Source organism: Catharus ustulatus, chromosome 1 (assembly GCF_009819885.2).
Source record: "Catharus ustulatus isolate bCatUst1 chromosome 1, bCatUst1.pri.v2, whole genome shotgun sequence".
NCBI classification, from domain to species: Eukaryota; Metazoa; Chordata; class Aves; order Passeriformes; family Turdidae; genus Catharus; species Catharus ustulatus.
The window spans coordinates 18,649,164-18,672,458 of NC_046221.1; the positions used below are offsets into that span (position 1 = coordinate 18,649,164).

The window sequence follows — 23,295 nt, forward strand, 5'->3', positions numbered from 1 at the left end:
GGAATGGGGAGAAGGAAACTTATTCTTGAAAAATCAGGGCTTGAATTTGTGACTCTGCAGGAAAGTCACCCCCACTGAATGCAGTCAAGCCTCGCTCCCTGCTGGCTGCAGCTCCTTCACTTTGCTCATGCAGAACAACTAAAAAAATCAGACCAGGGCTTAACCAGTTTAACTAGTAATCTACCACAGGTGAAGATTTATTTCCACAGTATTCTTACTTTCTTGTACTCTAGAATATGGATGAACAAGGCAGAAAATTAACCTGAAACTGTGATGGCAAATGCCCCGTCTGGAAAATGTAGTGGCATATATGGGGCCTCCTGCAGCAGCATGTCTTCATTATTGCCCCGGCTGGGAGCAGGTTGGCAGGAACAGAAATAGTTCTTAGGCACTCCAGAATGTGTGCCTGTGAGTTTCTCTTCTTTGTTTAGCAGTTTCCAATGTGAGCATGCAGCCTGCCTGTCTGCTGTGAGAAGGCTCTGCAGTGGAGGATACACTGCTTCTTGCACTGAGGCTTTGCACATTTTCTTTTCCTAGCATTTCCTTGTTCAGGATGAAAATGTGCATTTTGCTCTTTGTGCACATAAAATGTGAATAAACTGGTAAAATATGATAGGGTTTTTACTAACTTTCTCGACAAGCCAACAAAATGGTAAAGAAAGACCAAAGCAAAATCTCCATGAGAGAGAAAACAAAGCCTGTCTCTCTTCCATCTTGAATCTCAGGGTCTTGCCAGGCAGGCATGATGCTTCACACATTTAAAGATGCAAAGCACATAATAGGGGCTATATCATAGGAGAAATAAATATGTCTGCATGCATTTCAAAGAAGCTAGGCCAAGCACAAGCCTTTCTCCACCATTTTCCTTCGATACACGAGTCTGGTTTTTTATGAATTACCACAATGGCAGAAGGAGGAGCTGCAAAAAGGAGAAGGAGACTGATTCAAAAATCAGGATTCAAAACCTCTTGCACACAGACTAGAGATGGAATCTTTTGTATTGATGGCACTGAATTCAGAAGGTGTCAAAATGGTGATTATTAATTTCAGCTACACAAACACTGGTTCGCTTTGGGGTTTCAGAGAAACTGGAAATATTTCATAACTCCACTGTGTCAGAGTTTGATGGCTGGTTTTCGTTCCAGACAATACAAGGGATGTACTGCAGCTACCAAGGTGCCATATCAAAGAATCAGCAGAGATATTGCCCTTCAAAATAATTTTTATTCTAAGATTCATGTGCTTTGTTATAATTTCTTTTTTAAAAAAGGAAAAGAGAGGGGGGAAAAATCCCTATCCTTAGTGGCACTAAAATTAGCAATGCCTAGAATAGCTACCAAAATTGTCTTCTTCCCCATTTATTTTGCTCAGATGTGAATGACGCTGCATCAAGCACAGAAAAGCAGCATATTAGTCTCATTCTACTGGAAAAACAAGCACATTACATTGCTGAAATGTCAAGTTTCCACCTTGCATTTGATAATAGACTGTGTGCTCAGTTTCTTGCATCCACTGTAGCAGCTCACTGAAGAAATGCTCTGCCCCTGCCAGCAGAAGTTGCCCTTTGGACTGAACCACTTCAGCCAACCAGGGCTTTGCCAGTCGCCCTTTCAGGTGTGGCCTGGCCTGTCAGATGGGTGGGTATTTCAAAATAATTAATACTTTTTTTTACAACAGAATTCTACACCTGACTGATCATTTTCTATTTTATTATCCCGCAATTTTCCATCATGCTCTCTTCCCACCAAGATTTTTGGCTACTGTAGCAGGTGAAAGGTCACACCTGGACATCATCCATCACCACGGCATTTCCTCTGCGCTGTGATTGCATGGGTGGCTGTTTGTTTTGCAGGCTGTGGTAAGCAGGTAGGAACAACTCCAGTGAGAAGGGCTGTACACTGCCAGTGCAGCTCCCCAGATGACTTCCATCATAATTTTAAGGCTCTGCATGTCACAAAATGCCCTGACATTAAGTTTCAGTCTGTTTCAAATTATACCAAATGCACATAAATCTCATTTGAAGTGGTCTTCCTCAGACACAGGCTGTGACAAGCACAGGGTGAGGAAAGCCACATAACTAGAAAGGACTGTTATATCCTAGTTATCATCTGGGGAGAAAAAAGAAGGAACATACCTAGAGTACCTTTCTTCAACTCACTTACCAAAGACCAAGACTGGAAAGCATCACTGAACACACACATCCTCTCTGGAAACTCTGGAGAGGAACTGGCTTCTACAAATACTTTACCTTAAGCTGCAGCCTTGTGAAACCTGCTTGTCTTTAAAATCTTACAGCAGCAGTTGAACTCTCAAGCTGTGCTGTCAGCTGCCTGGGTTTAGACACACTGCTGCTGCAGGCTAGAAAATAAACGTGGGGTCAGTACCTGAGGGATGAGCGTGTAAGAGGAGAGGAAGGAACCTGTATCTATGAGGAGTGACCTGCTTAAAGAGCCTCAGTCACTGCCTGCTTCTCTTCTCTCACCTTGCCCCCTTCTCAAGCAGTGTGCGATGCCACATTGTGCAGAAAAATCAGTGAAGGAGGAAGACAAACACACCTCCAGGCACTGCAAAGTAGTCAGCATCTCCAGGAACAGGAAGGGCTTAAAGCAGCAGTAAGCACAGAGATGTTACCAGCTTGATGGAGGAAAGAAGCACTGTAAGAAAACAAGAAAGGAAAGTGAACAAATTAGCTGAATAAATTTTCCGGTGAAAACAGCTGGATGAGCATCTCTGGAGACTAAGAAAAACTAGAAACAGAATGGAGAGATCATCATCATCTGTCCATGTTTATAATGATGACAGATATGACAACCCATCCAATGCAAGCATTCCCATCCTGCTGTGGCACTTTCTCTTTCCAGAACAAAGCTCCTTGGCAGTCACATTGAGGACAACAAAAAATTGACATTTTACTTCTGCCTCCTGTGTTTCTATTTACTGTTTGCTATTTCTTTTCTGCTTTTGTATTTTCATTTCTTCCTGTTTTGGTGATGATCAGTAAAGAGCATTACCTGCAAATCTGCATTGCTGCCTTACAGTCTTTCACAAGCTGGATCCTCTCAGAGACTCTATTGCAGCATTTGTCCCTCATTAGGTGTCATATAAGACACCTGCTTTAATACTTGAGCCAAAACCTTTTCATTGTGGTGTTTCTGTAGCCCACAGTTCATATTTAGCTATGTTTTTCAGTTTTGTGCTCATGCCTTCTGTTAAATCCTGGTTTAGATGATTTGAGAGTACAATCTCTCCCTTCCCCCCACTTCACTCCAATACAATGCCAATACAGATATTTCCATCACACTTTCGGGAATATCAAACCAAGTACCAATTATATATCAATAGTAGCTATGAGACCCATGACAGAAGTTGTATTTCACCTAATCTCTTCACATTTCTACAGTATTTTGCTGACCATTGTATGAGGAGCCATGTAAAATGCCTTGAAGGGAAGAGGGGGAGAAATAACTGGCACCTAAGTACTCCCTTCAGATGGTCAGCAAATGTGTTTTGAAGTTAAAATAAATTAGTTACTGACACTTCTCTGGATGGTGGTTTCCACTCCTGAGTAGAGCTCCACTTTGACTACCATTCATCCACACCCCTCAGTCTCAGGCTGCACAGGATGGGGAGGGTAGCACAGGCTGTCAGTGGGCTGGCAACCTGCCACTGCAACTCACAGCCAATACAAGGACTTCAGAAGGGCCCCTGGGAATTGCAGACCAGGAAGTTTGCCATCCATCCTCACTAATGGCAGTAGAGTCTGAAAAAATAGAGTCACTGTAGACAAGCATAAACATGGTCTCTTGGAAACAAGGCAGTGTGGCTTCTGTGGAGAGAAACCCTGACTCACCAACCCACCACAGCCCTCAGAGTGCATCAGAAAAGACAGATAGATTAGGTTCTATATCAAAGCTTCTCAGAGAAAATAACTCACCACATGATGAGAAGACTCTTTAGAGATAGAAGATTGGAGGCAGGACATGAAGCAAAAGATGAGGCTTAAAAGCCACTTTTCAAGGTGGAAAACAGGCATCAGCAAGATCTCCACACTGTGGGATTGATGGTGGAACTGGCTTTACTGATGATTTTCAGTGAGTACCTGAACAGCAAGTGTACAGTGAAGTCCTCAAGTTTGTATGTCACAAGTTATTTCAGGCAAGTAACTCTAGAAGGACTTCATAAAACTGAGTGAGTTGGCAATGGCTCTAAAGCAGACACTGGAAGGCTTAGGCAGTGATGAGCCTCCAACATCCACACCCTGCAGAGAGGACAGGCTCACCTGCTCTCTGTGGGCAGCACTGTCAGACTCAGGGCTGGATGGACCACTGATCTGATGCAGCAGCTGATGTTTACATTCTTGAAAGTGCTTCTGCACACCATTCCTAGACAATTCCCAGTTTCAGTGCACACCGTGATGGAGCAAATTCCCATCCTGGCATTAAGGCTGAGATGTAAAAATCCCTGTAGTCCAATTGCCGCAGTCCCCAAAGCCAGAACTGCCTATTCCATCCATGTCTTCCTCGTAGCTGCCCAGCTGGCAGGCTGACCTGGCAGGCACACTAAATATAAACCCCCTCAAGGACCCCAGAACAGTTAGAGAGAGAAGGAAACAGATCCTGCAGATGTGCTTTCGCACACGTGCGTTCTCTCACTTCCTCCTTCCCCACTGACAGACCTCGCAGAGCAAAGGTCTGCTCAAAACCGACAAACGCTTGAGCGGAGATCCCAGCTTTCACCTCCTCACCGTTCTCTGCATTTCTCTGGGGTTTGGTGAGCATACGTTTAAGGTCCAGCATCACTCACCACCTCATTTTTCCTCCTCAGCCTGCCGGTGCAGGAATGCCCGTCCCTGGGCTGGGGAAGGGCTTTTCCTGGTGCTTTTCGTGGCGCTTTTCTCGGGCAGAGGCTCTGCCTGCTCCTCCAGAGCAGTAGCTGGTAGGAGTCAGTGGCTCAACCAGTTCCACGGCCACGCTCCGGGCAGCCAAACCCGCCTGATCCAATGCCAAAGGGCAGCCTGTCCCCAGCAATCAGGGCAGCCTGCCCCCAGCAATCAGGGCTGTCTGACCCCGCGGCAGGTGCTGTCCGGAGCAGCTCTAGGGGAAGGAGCCGAGCCGCGCTCCGGCTGCGCGCTGAGCTCCGCGCCCCGCGGAACCCGGGGAAAGCGAGGTGTGGCAGCCTGTGTACTCTGGCAGCCTGTGTACTCTGCCAGCCCCCGGGCTGTGTGCCTCCTGCACGGGGGATAAAGGGTGAATTCTCTGTCTCTCCCAGCTCCTCCCGCTTCCCCTGCTGTTTGGGCTGTACTCCGAAGCCTTCCCTGCACCGCGTCCCCTTTCCCAATGCCCAGTTCCATGATCTCGGAGATTCTTGAGCTCACTTTACCGAGCGAGGACTGATGAGCCCAGCCCGAAGAGAGATCTCTGCTACCACTTAGAGGAGCTGCATCCCAGCTCCCCTCCCCCAGCCCCTTCAACACCACCCACACAGCAATCCATCAGCATCACCCTTGGAGCATCTGGGGGCAACATGTAATTAGGAATGATGCTGTCTGCCATTTATAGACATACTACTGCAAGGAAAGGCTGCTGAAAGTAATACCCACCGACAGACATACCTTAGAGCGTGCATCGAACATTAATTGGGAAAAGTAATGGAAAGGTGGAGGAAAGATACAGAGAGGAGGGAGAAGGATGAAAGCAGCAGTGAACTCCCCACAGCTTTAAACCAAAGCAGAATATCCTCTCAGTGTGACCATGACGTAGCTGTCTGCTAAAAGTTTATTTGAAGAAATAAATCCATTCTGTGAAATAGGAACATCAGGAACATAGGAATATAGAGCTGCATTTGCTCTGTGATCCCTTCACTCAGGTACAACCCAGGAGAAACTGTGCAGGCACCCATACACTGCATTGCCTATGCACAGGACATCATGGAGCTCGTGATGTTTTTCTCCCAAAGTCTTTTACTGCAAGAGATCTTATTTGACAGCTGATACCGTGTGTCTCATCTCAAGCATGCTTGCTCCTTAGTTTGGGATTATTTCTTTTCAATTATTTCTTATTTTGAATCTCCATGTTAATTTCTTTTTGAAGTGTTTAAAAACTTGGTTGTGCTTGTCACGACACTAAGTATTTAATATGCAGGCTGTGTGTTCGCTCTGGAGCATACATCAGCCTATTGTCACAGCAAAAAACAGCTGTTTGTGAGATGCTGTAACAATTCTGGCAACACTCAGTAACTAGCTTTGGATAAAGCAAAGTCAAACAAAAGGAGTGTGAACTATGACAAGCAATGTGTGGAGTGGTAATTCAGAAGGGCTGAAGGAGATGTGAAGAGTAATTAGCCAAATAAACAAAAACGGGACAAATTATTTAAGTGCATCATGACTTGGAATCAAGGAACAGAGGGAGTATGTGAGGACTGGGAAAACATTGGAAGGAGCTAAAGTTGAGATTCCTGCATTTGTCCCACAGAAAAAAATCATGTAGGAGATAAGTGCATCAGTGAATTTCAGTTAAAGAAACGAAAGGGGAAAAAAATAGAGACAGAGAAGAGGTGAAGGAAATCCAGAAGACAGTGACTGAACTACTATTTTGCTCAGTAGGAGAAAGAGAAGGAAGCAAATGGACCAGCTGCCCGCTTAAGGCACAGCAATACGGCAACAGATGACAGCAAAGACCTGAGTTCTGTGCTTTTGGGGCTATGGCAAATGCTCTTCTAATGGAGAGTTTTTCAATTGCAGTAAGGAGCCAGATCAACTTCCTCCATTGCTTTGTTCTTTCACTTGGTTTGCTCATCTGCAGCAGTAGAACTGGTGGCAGTTAAACAGGACGGAATTTATATCAGACTTAGAAACGGTACTTGCTGCCTACGGTTTCCCTGCAGAACAGCTTCAAATTACACCGCACTTGTGTGAAGTTGCAGAGTTTTGTCATCTCACCATCCCACCAGTGCAGAGCACATCATGGGAGCTGCACCATTGTCATCTGACTGCCATATGCCCCAGCCCAGAACGTTCCCTCTGTGCACAGTCGCCCTCAGATGAACAAAAGCTTTTGCCTGGCTGAGGGTTTTCAGGACCAGCTCCCCAGACAAGTAGGATGGCCTGTCTGCACCATTAGCTAACTAACAACCATCTTTTATCTATTCTTCATGTGTCTATCACCACAGGATTCCAACACCACTAGCACCACATTTCATTCATCTGTTACAGATTGAAATGAACATTCAGTTGAAGTTTTATTAACTTACTTGTTGATTTTCACAAATTACCTTCTAGTTTTGTGGATTTTTGCAGTTCCTTCAATAGCTATTGCTTAAGGGTTTTCACTCTATGATCTTGACAGGTGACTTAACTCTGTATAAAATATGTCTAGCTCTGTTCATTTGGACTGTTCACATTGAGAGGAAGGAAGAGGTATATCCTTCTTTCAAGATTCAAATAATATTCATTGAGATTACAGAAAATTACTTGTGGCCTCAGAGAAGAAGGAAAAATCCAGATTTCAGATTGCTTTTATAGTTTTGTGTGCTTCCTTTAGGTGTGCAATGATGTAGCTCTGTCTATTTTCACACAGAAGGAATCCAGCTGAGAGAATGTTTTATTATAACTCCAGATGATGTTCAAGGGGATGAAAAACTCATTTTTCTCAGGTGGTCAGAGAACAATTCCTAGTAAACTGACATTCTTTCCTCTCTAATCTGTATTCTGCAGAGGAATTCAAGTTGTTTATAAGCCATTTGAAAGATGTTTTTTAAAAAAAGGGTGGTCCTGGACTTTTTACATTTTCAATTACTTTTCAGTCTCTTAAGAACAGTCATTTAGGTCAGAGTAGTTAAACTGCTATAAAACAGCTGCTAAAGCAGTCTTCTATTGTAAATTAAATGGCAATTTTACCAAACATTCGCATTGCACGACTACATTAGAATAAACACAAATCTGGATTCTAGAAAACACTTAGGAGGGGAAGGGCTAAGGTAGTGATTCATGACCTTGCGATAATTCGAGTCATGGCAAAAATTTTAACAGATTTTATTACTAGTAGGTCATGTCTGACATGAAAAAAAAATAAAAAAATAAGGGGAAGTGGTCCAAACTTGAGCTCCACATTTCAGAAGGAAAGCCAAGTTTCTGCTCTTGTTGTAGGTCAGGGTGATACATCACAGGCATAGCTATAGCTTCTGAAATGGTAGCTTCTTAAAACATTGTCCTCAAAACAGTTCATTTTCTTCAGTTTAACCAAGGGAATTATTGCAGGAGAACAATTTCTGGTCAGCTGCACATTGATGCCACTGATGAATGGAAACAGCACATAGCACTCATAGCAGTTTTCAACTTCAAAGCACTGTGAACATCACCCCTGGGACATCCTGCGGAGGTGGAAGTCTTCACTGTGCAGGAGTCAGCTAGGTAAGGTTGGTGCACCAAAACCAAGTGGACATGGGATGGAGGCAGGGAGAGGAATCTGTAATCTCTCAAGCCTGCAGGCATATGCTCTGGGTGAGAATACACTCTGTCCAAGGTAGGGTGGGGTCTTGACCCACGCAATTAAGGACAGACCAATTTCAGTTCCACCCTCTAGCTGTGACAGCATACAAGCAGCACCAGCACAATGCCCACTCTCCTTGAACCCTCTTCAGCCTCCCACTGCCAAATTTCCCTGTGTCTTGTGTGCTCCAAGACCTTGTAGCCTTCTTAGATAAGCTGGTACAGGATTTGCTCTGGAGTGACTGAAAGCAGGTAAGTTTCATATTGTTAAACTGCTTATAAATCACTTAAATTATCCTCCTTTCCATTTCCATAAAATAAAAATATCTGTATGAATCATGATCCAATGCTTGGCTGGCAAGAGCAGCACTGCCACGGTGTCACTGATGCAATCACCTGTCCCCAGAGAAGGAGGGAGATCCCCATGACCAAACTCAGAGACAGCTAACAGCAAGGAGGTGCTAGCCATGAAAGGAGATGGGAAACTTGAAGCTTCGTTAACACCCATTTCCCAAAGAAGGTAAGAGCTGCAACACCAGCATGTTACTGATTCTTAAAACTTCCCTTTCTATCTCATGCTCTGCATGGCTGCATGTCATGTTTCCAACACAGAGCATGAGCCATTCCCAACTCTAGAAAGATTTTCCTACCATTCCCTCATTTGTAGCACTGCTGGAGGAGAAAGCAGGGAAGTAATTTTCTCACTTCTGCTTTGCTTCCAGTAAAAAGCAGAGCTGTTTGGAGTACAAGTGATGCAGATCTAGTGCCCGATTCTTACTGCAATGGAACTCAGATGTGTGCTGCTGGCCTTGGAAATTAAAGCTATAAAGCTGGAATTAGTGAACAAAGGAGCTGCCCACAACCTGCTTTCCACCAGCCCCTACAGATGCTTTACAGAGGCCAGTCTTGTGCAAGCAGACAGATATAATTTTGATTACAGTAATTTCACGATTACAAGCCGCACTGACTATAAGCCGCATCTCCGGGTGTCGGCAACATTTCGTTCTTTGTCCATACACAAGCCGCACCTGATTATAAGCCGCTCTGTCATTCGCAGCGAGGACCCGCGTGCAACAAAGTTGCCACGTAGTAACAGAACCGCGGGATCGCAGGGTTTACTGGCTCGGCTTGGGCTGTGCGGACTCAGCCCGCTCGGGGCTGCCGACGGGGCCACTCGGGGCCGGCTGCCACTGCTGCCGGGCTCGCTCGCCCCGGCCCGGCGCTGCCCCGCAGTGACAAGCAGGGACAGAGCCTGCCAGCACCCACGGCGGCAGGAGGGGGCGGGAGCCCCTTGCTTCCCCCCTGGGCCACGGAGATGGCAGCACAGAGCCCCCACCTCCCTCCCCACCATGCTGCCGGCACGGAGCCCGCGTGCACCCGCCGCGCAACACAGTAACCAATTTGTAACAATCACGCAATGCTGGGTTTTACTGGCAGGTGCTCAGCACCTTGGCTGCACTTCTGGGGTTGGAAATTTCTGAAAATTTTTCACATATTAGCCACTCCTGAGTGTAAGCCGCATTTCCGGGGTGGGAGAAAAATTTTAGTCAAAATGGTGCAGCTTATAATCATGAAATTACTGTACATTTTGGTTGATTATGCTTGTACATATGTGTACACAGAGAGGAGTTACACTAAGATAGGGTAGGCTATAAATGGGAGCTCTTCTTTCCAAATTTTACGCATTACTTGAGTCACAAAATATTAACCGCACCCAACCCAGTAAACTCCCCTCCCTCTTTGTTCATATTCATTTTAGATTCTCTGTTGATTTCCATTGCTGGGGCTTATTTTCTGTGACTTGAGAACCTGAAATTACACTATATATCTTGGTAGTTCATTGAACTAACCAGCATTTATTTTAATTTAGTAAGGAAATATTTGGCTGGGTGTGACCAAATAAATACTGTGTCTAAACCAACACAAATATAGTTTGCACAAGGCTATAAACCTGTCTCAGAGCTCTAATGATATTGCAAGTCAATGAAGCTTCAGTGTTCTCATTAACATGATTCCATCAGACCTCTATGTTGCATATTATTAATTTTTAACAATAGATTGTAATATAATTTATAGCACTGTGAGGCAACAAAGGCTGGATCCTGATAGTAATCCAACCTTTTAGGTTGACAATAGCTTTAACACTGACCTAATTTTGAAAGGTGAATGTGTTCAGAGGGCACCATACCTAATTATATATAGGACAACAGGGATAAAACACATCACTAGTCTGCATCAGTGATGACAAAATTTTCCTTGAGAGCAAAGGGCACAGATCTTGTCATAAGATTATGAAGAGTTTTGCTGCTAAATTTGACACAAAAAAGTAATCAAAAGCTTTGTTTTAAAGAAATACATAATACATTAACACACTTCTGTCACCTCTTTAAGTTTAATTTTTGTTACGAAAGGAATAAAATACAGAACAGCTAATGTTAATCTGGGTACCTATAATTTAGCTCAATTTGGAAGTCAGAACAAGCATAAATTTATGAAGAAAAAGCAAGCCTTCAAAATCTCAGTGGAAATATGCTAAATGGATGACATTAGTAGCCTTGCATTGTTCCTCTCCATGGCTTGCTGATGCATGAGAGTGAACACAACCGGTTTCTGCTACGGCCAGCAGCTCCCAGGCCCTCAGCAGCTCACTGAGCACTCGGAGCCTCGTGAGCCAACCTCCGGGCAGGAGAGACACAGCCATGAAACGTGTTTAACCCAAGCAGGGGTAACTTCTTATGGAAGGCAGCACAAAACCATTTCCAGGTTTAAAAGGCACTCTCATCATCAAAGTACACATTACTGTTGCTTATACATATTTTCTAACTCAGCCTTTTGTGCTGTATCTAGAAATACAGTACAGCGGTAATAACGTAATTAGTATTTTCACTAGCTAAATTACAGAGCTGGCTGCAGAATAAAGCACAGTAGCATCAATATTATCAGTTAAGCATTATACAAAAAATAACATCAATAGTTTTAGTATAGTCACAAGATACAATAATTTCCTTTCTCGGTGATCCCTTTAAATTGCGTCAGATGAGGAAACTCACAAAATCCACTGACTCTTAGTTCAACTCCAATTCTAAAAAAGCATTTCCAAGATTTCCTAGGTAAGTTTTTGTAGGTTCTTGAACAATATTTCTTTCTGAATATGGTATTAGTTATAAAGAAGTTTAGTTCTGCTGCATCAATCTCTCATATGAATTTAATTTTCCCAGCACTTCTGTAAGTTAACAAAGGAGTAGAACAGATACTTCACAGATGAAGATGATGAATCATAGGGATTTGTAATAATTATCCAAGACCATAAAAGCAATCCTATGTCAGTGTGAGAAGTGGAAACACTGGCGTTGCAATCCAGTCCTACTTCATATTTCCTTCCCTCTGGTCACAAAGGGAGATCTAAAATTCCAACAACCAAGATACTGGAAACCAAGCAGCCACTATGGAAGAAATTGAGGTAAGCATGCTTTCACAGATTCCTCACATGGTGAGACAATTGTCTGCCATCCCTACATACCCAGAAATCAGAGGACTCCAATTTATAACGAAGTTGAAAGTATCCCATGGCATTTTCCATGCTTAAAACCCCCCTTCAGCCAGGCTAATTCACAATCCCCTAGACCAAATCAAGAACACTTGAAGATCTACTCACACTCCATCCACTTCCTAATTACAGTAACTTTATGCTTTACTTCACAAAATGAGATTAATTTCCTCCACCAGTTCCATTCAGCTCCTTCAACATTTTGTTCATTTGTTTGTTAAGATGCAGATCTCCAGCAGCTTGATCACTTCAGATGAGACAAAGCAATCCCTTGGTAAATCCCTCTGGACATGCAGAACATATTATATGCACAAGAGTTGAACTCCTTGAATTTCCTCTTTTCAGATCCTCTAGGTTTCCAGTCATTCAGATAAAGAAAGGAGCTTTTGTAGGCTAGTTAATCCATCCACTGAATGAAATATAGTAATAGTTCTACACATCCACATGTTCTGTCAAGGCCCTGGTTTACATCTGTAGATGGAATAATAACTGTAGTAATGCAGAAAATCATGGCTCAGGCCCCCAGAGAAGATCTTTAGAGAATTGAGTTGAAAAGTCCCGATGCAGTCAAAGGAATGGGCAAAATGATTTAAGGGCTTACATTTATTTCTGCCAAAGCACTGGCTTAATTTTCTTTGTGTGTCTTAATAAGCCACCTCTGTGAGAGGGACTCTTACTTGAAATGCCTGTATGTCCTAAGCTGCAAAGTAGGCACCATTGAGTGGTAAGCTGAGACAAACATCCAAAGCCCAAGCTACAAAACGAGCCCGTTGTTCATCTTCTCTAGCACCACAGTCACACACTCGCATGAAAACAGCATTTGAACGAATTAAAATGCAAATCTACATTTTATTATACGAAATTGAGACAAATGATACACACTTGAAGCCTGCCAGAGTACCTATTACAAACATTAATACAGTTTTAGATGATGACTTCAACCAAATGAGAGGATGGAATAGAAACACTGAAGAAACACCTCGTGAAACACTACCAGAAAAAAAGCAACTCTTGCCACAGTTACATTAGTAAAATAAAAATTAGCAGTAATTCTGCTGTAATGGGCTAGATTTGTCTTGTGTAGACATGTACCTCCAGGGAAGCCTCCAGCCACAAGGTGTTTGTGCAAGGCAGAGAAGGAGTCTGCCAGCAAAGAACAACTGCGGGGGTCTCAAACTACGTGGGAGAGGACTTTGCACTGCCACAGCCTAATGGGATGTGGCATCGTCCAGGAATCCTGCAACAAGAGGCCAAACAGCCACTGGCCTGGGCCAGAGCTGCCCAGTGGATGTAAAGATGTATTTATGCTAGGTCTGATTTAGATTGTGCTCTACACAATCAGATCGCTTTGAAGGTTTGCCTTGTGCAATCATTTCCTTTGTCAGGAATCAGAAAAAGACTGTGAAAAGACTGTGAACAAATTGTTTAGGCATTGAAATTTAACCCTGTGGAATCCTTACAGTGTAGCACAGTGTGACACAGCAGGAGCACATTTGTCAGGGGACTGAAGCCTCTGTGCTCTCTCTGCACAAAACATATACATTAGCATTGTGTGGGGTGGGGGTGCTCCCGAGCACACGAGGCAGCGATGGGGACACGCAGCCTCTGCTGCCTCCCATCTGCACACAGCCCTCTGCACTCTTAGGGAAAAGAGAGGCTTCAGATCCTTCAAGACTGTCTTGAAGCCCTTCCATTGCATTTTGTTTCAGAGATTGTACAAGATTTGATTTTTAAATATTCAAAATGCACGTGAGAAAATTATTGAGTATTACTCTTAACAACGATCTGGTGAAGAGTCTCAAAGTTTTTCCACTAGCCTTAATAGTGCCAGAATATCCCAGCATTAATGTCAGAATATAAACACTAAAACATTTGGTAAAAGCTAGTCAGTTCCAAGGCTTTTCATTTAGCTGGGGGCTAAGGAAAGAACCCTTCTGGTGTGGATTCTATACCAACATTTGTGACAGTTTCTGTCTCAGTCTCCATACAGTAAGGTACTGTGCATCCCCTGCCCCTCCTGAAAAGCAGAGTTCGAGAGCACCAAGTACCTCACAGCCCTCTGTAGAAATAAATTTTAACACAGGACAGCCCACCAATGTTTCTGTCAACTGTTGAAAAATATGCTGACAAAAATAAAAAAATAGTCATTTGGAATTTGGCAAATAAAACTCACTCTAAATAACTTCCAACTGCAATCAGTGTTTGTTCCTGCTTTACAAGTAATAGATGAGACTTTCATAAATCCATTCAGTTATATCTTTAAGAAAGTAGGTAAGTTTCTCTCCAGTGGAGGTTTTCAAATATTGTCTTTCCTTGTGGTTGCCAGTATTTCGATATCTCATTCCAGAAACACTGTTTACTAGTCTTTGGGGAAAAAAAAACAACCCAACCCAACCAAAAATCAAAACAAAACAAAACAAAACAAAAAACCCAAACAAAACCAAAAAACAAACAAAAAAACACAAAACATTTTAACAAAAAACCAAAAAAACCCAAAAAAAACCCCATCCCCCAAACCACTGCAAATTAAAAAAAAAAAAAAAAAGAAATAGTAAATGACAGTTACACAGTTACATATTAGGGAAGACTAGAGGGTTGTTTGCTGTGTGATACACCAGAGGAATAAGCAGAATGTAAAAATCTTTTCACTCTCCAAAATAAGGTAAAAATAGTTTCAGGATGTTCTATAGATGGGAAAGAGCTTATACCTCTATGTGGATGTGATCTGCAGCTTCAAGACTTAAGTTCCAAATGTGTTTTAACTCAACACTTCAGCTATTTCAGCTCTTGAAGGATAAATCCTAGGCCACCTTAGTCCCATCAGTCCAATCAGTGTGACTCGAGTGTCCTCAGATTTCCTCTGAAGGTGCTCAGAACTTTGCTAACAGTGTTCCTGCAGCCAAACAAATCTCCTCTCTTCTGAGCTACACAAATGTGCTGCTGACCCCTGCAGAACCAAAGCTCCCAGGTTCTTCCCTTTGCATTCCTGGAAGTTCTGAGTTCACTCTGTCCTTCCCAAGAGGAACAACAATGCCCAGACCAAACAATGTATTGCTCCTTTCCTCCACAGTGAATCCTGCCTTAGTTAGGAGGACTTTTGCAGATGTATTACCTACCAGGCCAAGATCACCACACTATCATATCATGCAGAATTCTGCCCTTGTATCATCTGCAGATCTGATTATTTCTTTGTTTACTGCTACTAACATGTTTGAAGATGCAAAATCACAACATTTCCTCAAAGACAGCAGTAGGAGATATCTCACTGCAGAAAGAATTCCATAATTAGAAAAAGCACAGGGGCCAGCTTTTTTCCCCTCATCAAGCTTGGAAAGCTTTAAACAACACGCAAAGGCAGAAGGGGAAAATGGTAATAGTACTGAGAAGGCTAAAATTTGAATGAGATAACAAACCTTTCTTGTGGAAGGAAAAGGAAATGACTGATTCTAAAAAAGCTTCTGTGACAAATCATCACCCCTGCATGAAACTCCGTTCATATATGTGGAAATATCTGGTAGTAATGTTAAAGAAAAACAAAAAGGAACAAAAACTTAGCAACAAACAAGTTTATAAAGAACAAAATACAGCTTGCTAGAATTGCTGAGCTTTTTCAGTAGTTCAAACAGTAGGAGGAGATTTGAGAATCAACCAAGGTTTTTAACAGCTGTATTTGTATTACAGTCATAAAGGCATAAATGTGAAATGCAGCTCTAATAAAACACTGAAGTTTATAAAACTGGTTGGTAATTTTCCACCTTTTCCAGAAGTATATCAGAATATCCAGGGGAATAATACCTGAAAGAGAAACATTTTGTTTGTGTGTTAGACTACAAGGCATGTTCTGTGCAATGAAATACTATGCATATTTCTACTGAAAATCAGGAAAAAATCCTAGCATTAAACACTGGTCAAGGAATTCTACAGTTACTCATCTACAATGTTTTAGCAACCTGTTTTTCAACTTACATTATCCTTTATACTTGGAAGTCAGGTTTTTTAAAATATATTTAGCTTCTTTTAGGGCATGTAGGCAAGCAGCTACATTTTAGACTGGTTCAACTTCAGCTGCCATAAACATTGTCTTTACTAAGAAGTGTAAGTGTGAGATTATGGCCTTTAATAAAAAAGTGTGAGTTTACACAGAACTGTAGGCTCCAAATGACAATAGTCTGCTGCTGTTTGTCAGACATAAGCACACAGCCAGAAACTCAGATGAAGCATACATCCATGAGAGGGACACTGGTTCTGGAACAAAAAAATATGTCACAGTGACCTTCTCTCTCTAATGCCACTCAAGGATGGATGGACATTATCCTGGACATTTTCATTACAGCAGGACTCTATGGTGCCATTATTGTCCTGCTGTCATTCAACTGGTTTTCCACAATGGACCAACTACATGCATCCAATATGCAAGCATCAATGCTGCATTTAGTTCTTGTTTTCCAGGTTAAGAGTATCTGAAATTTAATATTGTATTATTCTAAAAACATACATCTCAGTATATTTCTAGTTTTGCAGGCATGTGAATTGCCACCTCTGAGCCCTGAAAGCTTCAACTATAAAGAGAGAGGAACACACCTTCATGTAATGTAGGCCTAAAATATACTAAAAAAAAATATCCCAAATGTTTTCCCTTAAAGGAAAATCTATTTACTTTGTTGATTTTCATTTTTCTGGATAATTTCTGCATAATTTAACTCTTTTTAAACCTCATATTACTTCTGTGATTTGTAAAGCTAACTTTCCAATGCATTACTGTGTTCAGTCTGCAAACAGCCTAAAATAACAGGTCTCCAGGACAAACCCAGAGCTGGATTCTATCACAGTTGCTGTGCCTCAGGCAGCACAACCACCATCAGGCAGCAGCACAAACAGGCAAGCAAGAGATGCTCGAAGGGGCCTTTTTTCTTTATTACATCCCAGATTAGATGAGTAATCTTTTTTCATTTACAGGGGGGAAAATAGCTATAACAAAGAAATATTATTAATAACCAGAAAAGCATAAACAAATTCCTCTTTCCCTCTGAAGTACTAGCTGTACTAGACTAAAATTTCTTTATGACTTTGCTTTTCCCATTTGACAGCCACTGGCTTTTCTTTGTAAAGACAAGCAGGGTTTCATTTAGTGAGACTTAGTTTCTAGCTACTATTAGCTGAAGAACTCTGCTGCTATAATTAAAATTTATGATGCAGATTTTCAGAGCCTGTAGAGGGAGTACATGAGTACAACATCCTTCTGATGTGTTGATGGAGTGAAGGACTGGTAAATGGATATCTAGAATCTAGGAGGGCATTTCTCTCATTATTACAATTTAGGATGGTGACATTTTGACTGTAAGCTATTTAATAGTGTTTCTGTATTCATTAAGGGCAAAGTTCAACTTGGTGCAGACAGCTGGTGTATGGTCCTTTTATATAACACTTAAGCCTCGTGATGAGGCTCAGGGAGGAAGGGCAGCTGTGGGCAGACCAACTGTGCAGGAGAGCCTCTGGACCCGCTGTACATCAGAGGAAGTTTCAAAGGAGCCTCTGAATACACTAATTCAGACACTCTATTATGAAAGTCAAGGATGCGACCAAAGATTCACCAATACCTGTATTGTGGAGCCTGAGTAATCAATTTCCCCAGACATTCATAAATATGAGTGTTGTACTGAAGACTCAGAGTCCACGTGGGCAGTGCAGGACTGACTTTACAGCGCACTTTCCTACAAGAACCTGGTTATTTGGGCTTTGTTGACAGACAAAGAAATTTGATTCCAAATACAAAAAGAGAAAGCATTCTAATGTCTGTGTCCAGAGGTTGTGTTACTGCTGGAGCAATTAACCAAAAGTTACGCTTTGGTTTTATTAAAACCAAAATTCATATAGGAGTTAAATTACTATTTTACATCCTTCCTTTGTGTTGTTCCTGTGAAAAACATCTAACAGTGTTAGAAGTATGAATTCTTTAAATTTCATTTTCCCTACCTTACTATTTCCTCTGGATAGCAATTGTTAATAGTGTTGATATATTCCTGAAGAAGTGACCCAGGTTCTGCTTTTATTTCTTGAACCTTTTTAAGTCCACCAGTTGTTACAAAGAGACGACGTGCTTTACTGTCATGTGGTAACACCTACACACAGAATAGTACATTTTAAAAAATTCTTTTGAATTAATCTGTATGCCACTAGGCTCAAATATAGCTTATTTGTTTTTAATTCAGAGGACAGATAAAATGGAAAATCAGAGAAACAACATCTGTAATGACCACTGTATTATAACACCAAGTTGTATAGGGAAAAAACCCATAAACCAGGCCTTTATGATTACAACATAATTTATCATACTTTAATACATAACATATAAAAATAATGAATTTAATATTTATCCTTACATAAATAATATTTCTTGAATTATTTCTACAGAGACAATAAGAGTGTGCAGAATAAATAGATAATAAAAACAGAACACTAACATGGAATAACAACAGCATCTGTTCCACTTAAACTAAGTTATTCAGGTCTTTTATGTCAATTCCCACAGTTTAATTGTAGAGCTGAATTTTATATCATTATAATGATCTAGTATAGATTAGTGCATGAAAACAATACTGAGAATTGTTGCAAGTGAACAATACAGCCTTGAAGCATTACATGCTACTATTAAATTCCTAGATATTAAAATCCTTTAACACACTGTGTAGCCATGGAAGCCTTTTACAAACACACACAAAGCAAAAACGTGAAGTTTCTGCAGCCAAAGGGGATGAGAAGCAGAAATGATCAGACAATAACATTCTGTGCTCCCTGAGTGATGCCAATATGCAGCTCTGTCCAGAGGACGGCAGGGAAGGAGGGAGGGAGGGAGGAAAGAAGGGAGGGAGGTGGGGGCTGGGCAAGGCAAGGGAGAATGACAGCATGTAGTCCATAGGCCCATAGGGCTGCAATATTATTAAAAAAAAAATAGAGAGAGAAAAAGACAGAAAGATAATGCAAGATGTCAGCTGCATCTACAGCAAAACCAGATGTGTTTAAAACCAACTCTGAGAGTTGCAGATTATGAGGGCAAAAGCATTTTGTCAGCTTCCACACTGGTCAGACATTAAGCCATAAATTTAACTGTATTTCAGTGTAAAACAAGAGCCTCAAAAAAGGATGAAGAAAAAGAACAAGATTTCTTCCATGCGTACAGGCAAACAACCTTCATATGTTCCTCTAGGCTGCACAAAATCAACATACAGGTAAAGAAAAAGCAGGAGAGCACAGAGACTTCTCTCTATTATATGCTCCACAGAAGTGTCAGGAACAACTGTGATTTTTTTGTTGTGGGAACTGAACAGACGTCTGTTTTCACATATCTCCCACAACAAGAACTGCCAAGGAGGAACTAGCAAGGAGACAGGATATGGCCCTTTCCCTGCCTTCCTCCTCCACACTGTGACTTCCAGGCTGGATAAGACGCAGCAAACTCTCTTGGAAGGGGTCCTAAAGAGAGAGAGCACCTCTGAGAGACAGACCCTTCCCTCAGTTCAACCTGAGACAGCAACAGAATTGCACAAACCCTGAAACACTAACGTTAAAATGCACAGCCCAGCATGAAAAACAAATAGCACCCCATTTTGAAGTACAGTTTGGAAATAAGGCTTTTACTGTGTCATAAATAAGCCCACAGAAGTAACAGACCACAGCTCTACGAATAGGAAATTCCCAAGCTATGGTACAGGAGAGAAAAATGCTTTTACTGCAGAGAACTTAATTTTAAGCATATACTTCAGAAGAGCAAATGCCAGGCAAGTATAATTTAATAATGTATAGGCAAAGGAGAAAAATGAAACAAAACAAAATATCAGCTGATATGAAAGACATAAAACCATTTCAGTAGCAAGCAACATTCAAATATACACTGGATAACCAATTGCTATGCACTTGGCTCATTGACAGCTCCAGTAAGAATGGGGAAGCAAAAAGGACTGGATTCTCTGCAAATCTCCAGTCTTTGAACAGCCTTAGCAAGAAGACAGGACAAATTAAACTGCAGCAACGAAGTCAGGAATCTGCACTACCAACAGCAGTGCTTCCAGACCTGTCATAATCGGAACTGAGTATCAAGAGTGTTTTACTTAGCCATTTCCAGGAGAACATCTCACCAACAGAGCTTGGTACATCCTGCTAACAGGTTACACTGCAGAGTATTGTACAAACCATAGTCTACACTTGAACAGGATTCCCAACAGGAGCTGAACATGACAGACACTCCAACTCTCTCAATTAGTTAGCAATTACTTACAAATTTAAAATATTTTGAATAAATTGTATCACTTTCACCTGCTGCATTCAAATCAACAATAGAACAACTAACTTTCTAAATTTTGAGAGGCATGAGAAAAGATTTGGAATTTTTACACTCATTTAAGAAAAATTAATGAGGATAAAAGGAGTGATGCCTTTATATTATTGTAGAATATCTGACTTAAGTCACTCCTGTACAGACAGCTTGTAGTTTATCTAAAACAGATGTGACTGGGATTTATGTGATACATTGGCTCTGCGAAAATATTTGCACGTGAGTTAATATTCCACTCAATCTCAAGAGGCAAGGAAGAAAAAAACACCTTGCTTATAAGAAACTGTTTTCTCAGTCTTAGGATGAATTATGGCAGATTCCAAATGAAACAGTATCCAGCTGTATTAGACAAAAGGACAGGATTCAAACTGCATTTGAAAGGCATGTTTAAGGATCCTGAGAAAACAATGACACCTTTAGATTGACTTCTTTGGAAAGATAACTTCCTTGCTAAATGGGAAAAAATTAGCAAAGAACATATTACTCACCAAGCAGAGCCTTTTCTTTCTTACCTTACTATACTGTGCAATAACATGCTTCAGAATGTTGGGAGGGGCGTCATGAAGCAGTGGTTCAAGTGCTGCAAGATATGTGCATTTCTGAAGAATGTTCTTTAAGGCTTTCTTAGTCTATTGAAATGCAAAACAAACTTTCTCTAGTAAGATACCAATGAAAACAACAAGAATTCATATATATATCACTGAAGTCTGATCAAAAAAGCAAATTGGTCAGAATTTTCAATGAGCAATTTCTGAATAGAAACTATGATATCTATCAGGTCACTTAATGAAGAATCAATTCTCTACTTACATTTATTAAACCTCAAAACCTACAGTACATCATATTATTATTATGTTATCTATGGTCAAAGTAATGGCAATTTTCCTTTCACTGTAATGAAAGCTGGAGTAGACTCTTTAAGTAAATTGAAGTACTCTAATATAATAAGAAAAGTTAGAGTAAAACACATTTTAAAAGATTGTATTTTAGAAGTGGCTTACTAGGAGAAGCTGCTGGTCTGGGATAGCAAAGTACAGTACTGTCCAGGCAAGGGGGAAAAGAGAGAGTGAAATAATTTGCATTGGTGCACATTTCTGAAAACAAACTCAATGTTGACTGATACAAGCAGTAGTGACCTTCTCGGGCAGGATTACAGGTACAGCTAACTTGGCTTCAATATTTTTGAGACCACTGGAAATTACTTTATAGAAGTTACTTTACAAATCTGGAATGTGGTATTTCAGTGGAATGTACAGCAGCATAGTGCAACATGGGAGATCATATCCTGTCCTATTGCACTCTTACTGTTACTCAGAAATACACTTTACTAAACTGCAACTCTACTAGCTCCCACACAAGGAAAGGCCCTAAACATGGGCAGTTGCATGTTTTAAAGAGCAGAGCCTTGATTAGCTGTTACAGTTTTATTATAATCATAAAAATGTAGGCAAAATTATCACGAGGACTGTAATATTTTCTACAAGAGCTTATACTTGCAAAAAAAGAAGTGGATAATTGGAAATGAGTCACAAGAAATTACAGCATTTACGGGTCTGTGCAACTCTGATCTAAACTGGGAAAAAAATAAGGGATTAGACTGTGGTGACTGTAGCATATGATTTGGTATACAGCATATGCACATGCATTAGGACCAGCCAGTCCCCTAATAAATGACACAGCCTTCAGACGCTCTGCACCCAGGAAAGCTGTGACTCAGTGAACATCACTAAAAACACATATAATTTAGTAGTTTTTAAGCACTTAAACCTCTTGATTACAATTAATATACCATACTACAAATCTACTTGCTTTTATTTTAAGATCTTCTGAGCTGCTTGTGTCCATAAAGATATCGAGCAGTGTGGGCAGCACGTTTGCTACTGCAACATGACGTGCATGCTCAACAGTATGTCTTCCAATCTGTCCCAAGGCCCAAGCAGCTGCTGCCTTAATATGATCTTCATGTTCTTCTATCAAGCAGGCACTCAGTGGTGATATTCCCTGTAGCATTAATCAAAAGCACAACCTTTACAAATGTAGACCAGGGAATGACAATGCGAAACAGATATAGATAGAAATATTTCTCTATTTACACTCTTCTAAAAAAGAGCTACAAGAGAAGGCATGCTAGTGGTGTCATATTTTTACAGCATCATGATTTGCAAAAATTTTTAATAAATCTTAATAAATATAGCTAAAAAGAAATAGATTCAGTGTTCTAAGATAGAAAGCAGTTTGAACACGCAAATTTAAGGTATTAGAAGAATACACAACATAATTCTGGCTGTACTGAGTAAACACGGCAGTTTTTCTCACACTGAAAATAAGAGAATCTGAGTGCTTGTGATTCTACAAAATCAGTTTAAGACTAGAAGGGTTCAATCACCGAGTCTTTCCTTTTTAGTACCCACAGCAATAAATTTCAACTGATCAACCTCTTCTTGAGGCCAGTAGTTCATGTTTGACTCACCCAATTACTTCAGGAAGGGTTTCAACTCTTAATTTGCAGGCATCAAGAGATGGAGATCTCACATCTAGCTGTTACTAAAGTTGCTCCAGTTCAGGGTCTTTACACTTTCTACACAACTATTTACTAGCTGGTATTTTATGCCAAAACACTCCAACAGGAAACATTTCATGTTACTTAAGGTAAAGAAAGACTACTAAACCTCTATCCCAAAAACCTTTTTCTCCATCCCATGAATTCTTTTTTACTCTTTACTGGTTTTACTCTTTACTAGTTTTCTGCTTTGTTCTTTTGGATTTTATCCACAAGATACAGACAGTGGAACTATATATATTTTTACAAAAAATAGATTAAATTCTCTTTTCCAATAATGTTTCATTTTCTACTCTTTCATACCACAAAGGACTAAATCTTGGGAGTTTTGCCACTGCATTACAGTACACACACAATAAAGTGTTTGTCCACTA

At 41.0% G+C, this 23,295-nt stretch overlaps 1 protein-coding gene across 6 annotated transcripts in view; it reads right to left on the reverse strand.

Moving 5' to 3' along the window:
• Positions 1–15,583: 15,583 nt before the first annotated feature.
• SPAG6 (sperm associated antigen 6) overlaps positions 15,584–23,295 on the reverse strand; it is a 33,214-nt gene continuing 25,502 nt past the window's right edge. For 3 of the 6 annotated variants that reach the window (XM_033070180.1, XM_033070187.1, XM_033070193.1), the window contains 4 exons: positions 22,171–22,362; positions 20,874–20,990; positions 18,006–18,151; positions 15,584–15,827 (listed from right to left, as the gene is read on the reverse strand). In XM_033070180.1, the coding sequence (XP_032926071.1) occupies positions 15,761–15,827; positions 18,006–18,151; positions 20,874–20,990; positions 22,171–22,362 (522 nt within the window). In that variant the 3' untranslated portion in view covers positions 15,584–15,760. Of the gene's footprint in view, positions 15,828–18,005; positions 18,152–18,385; positions 19,503–20,873; positions 20,991–21,362; positions 22,363–23,295 lie in introns of those variants that run through there. The other 3 variants (XR_004419114.1, XM_033070186.1, XR_004419112.1) reach the window with 3 other exon arrangements.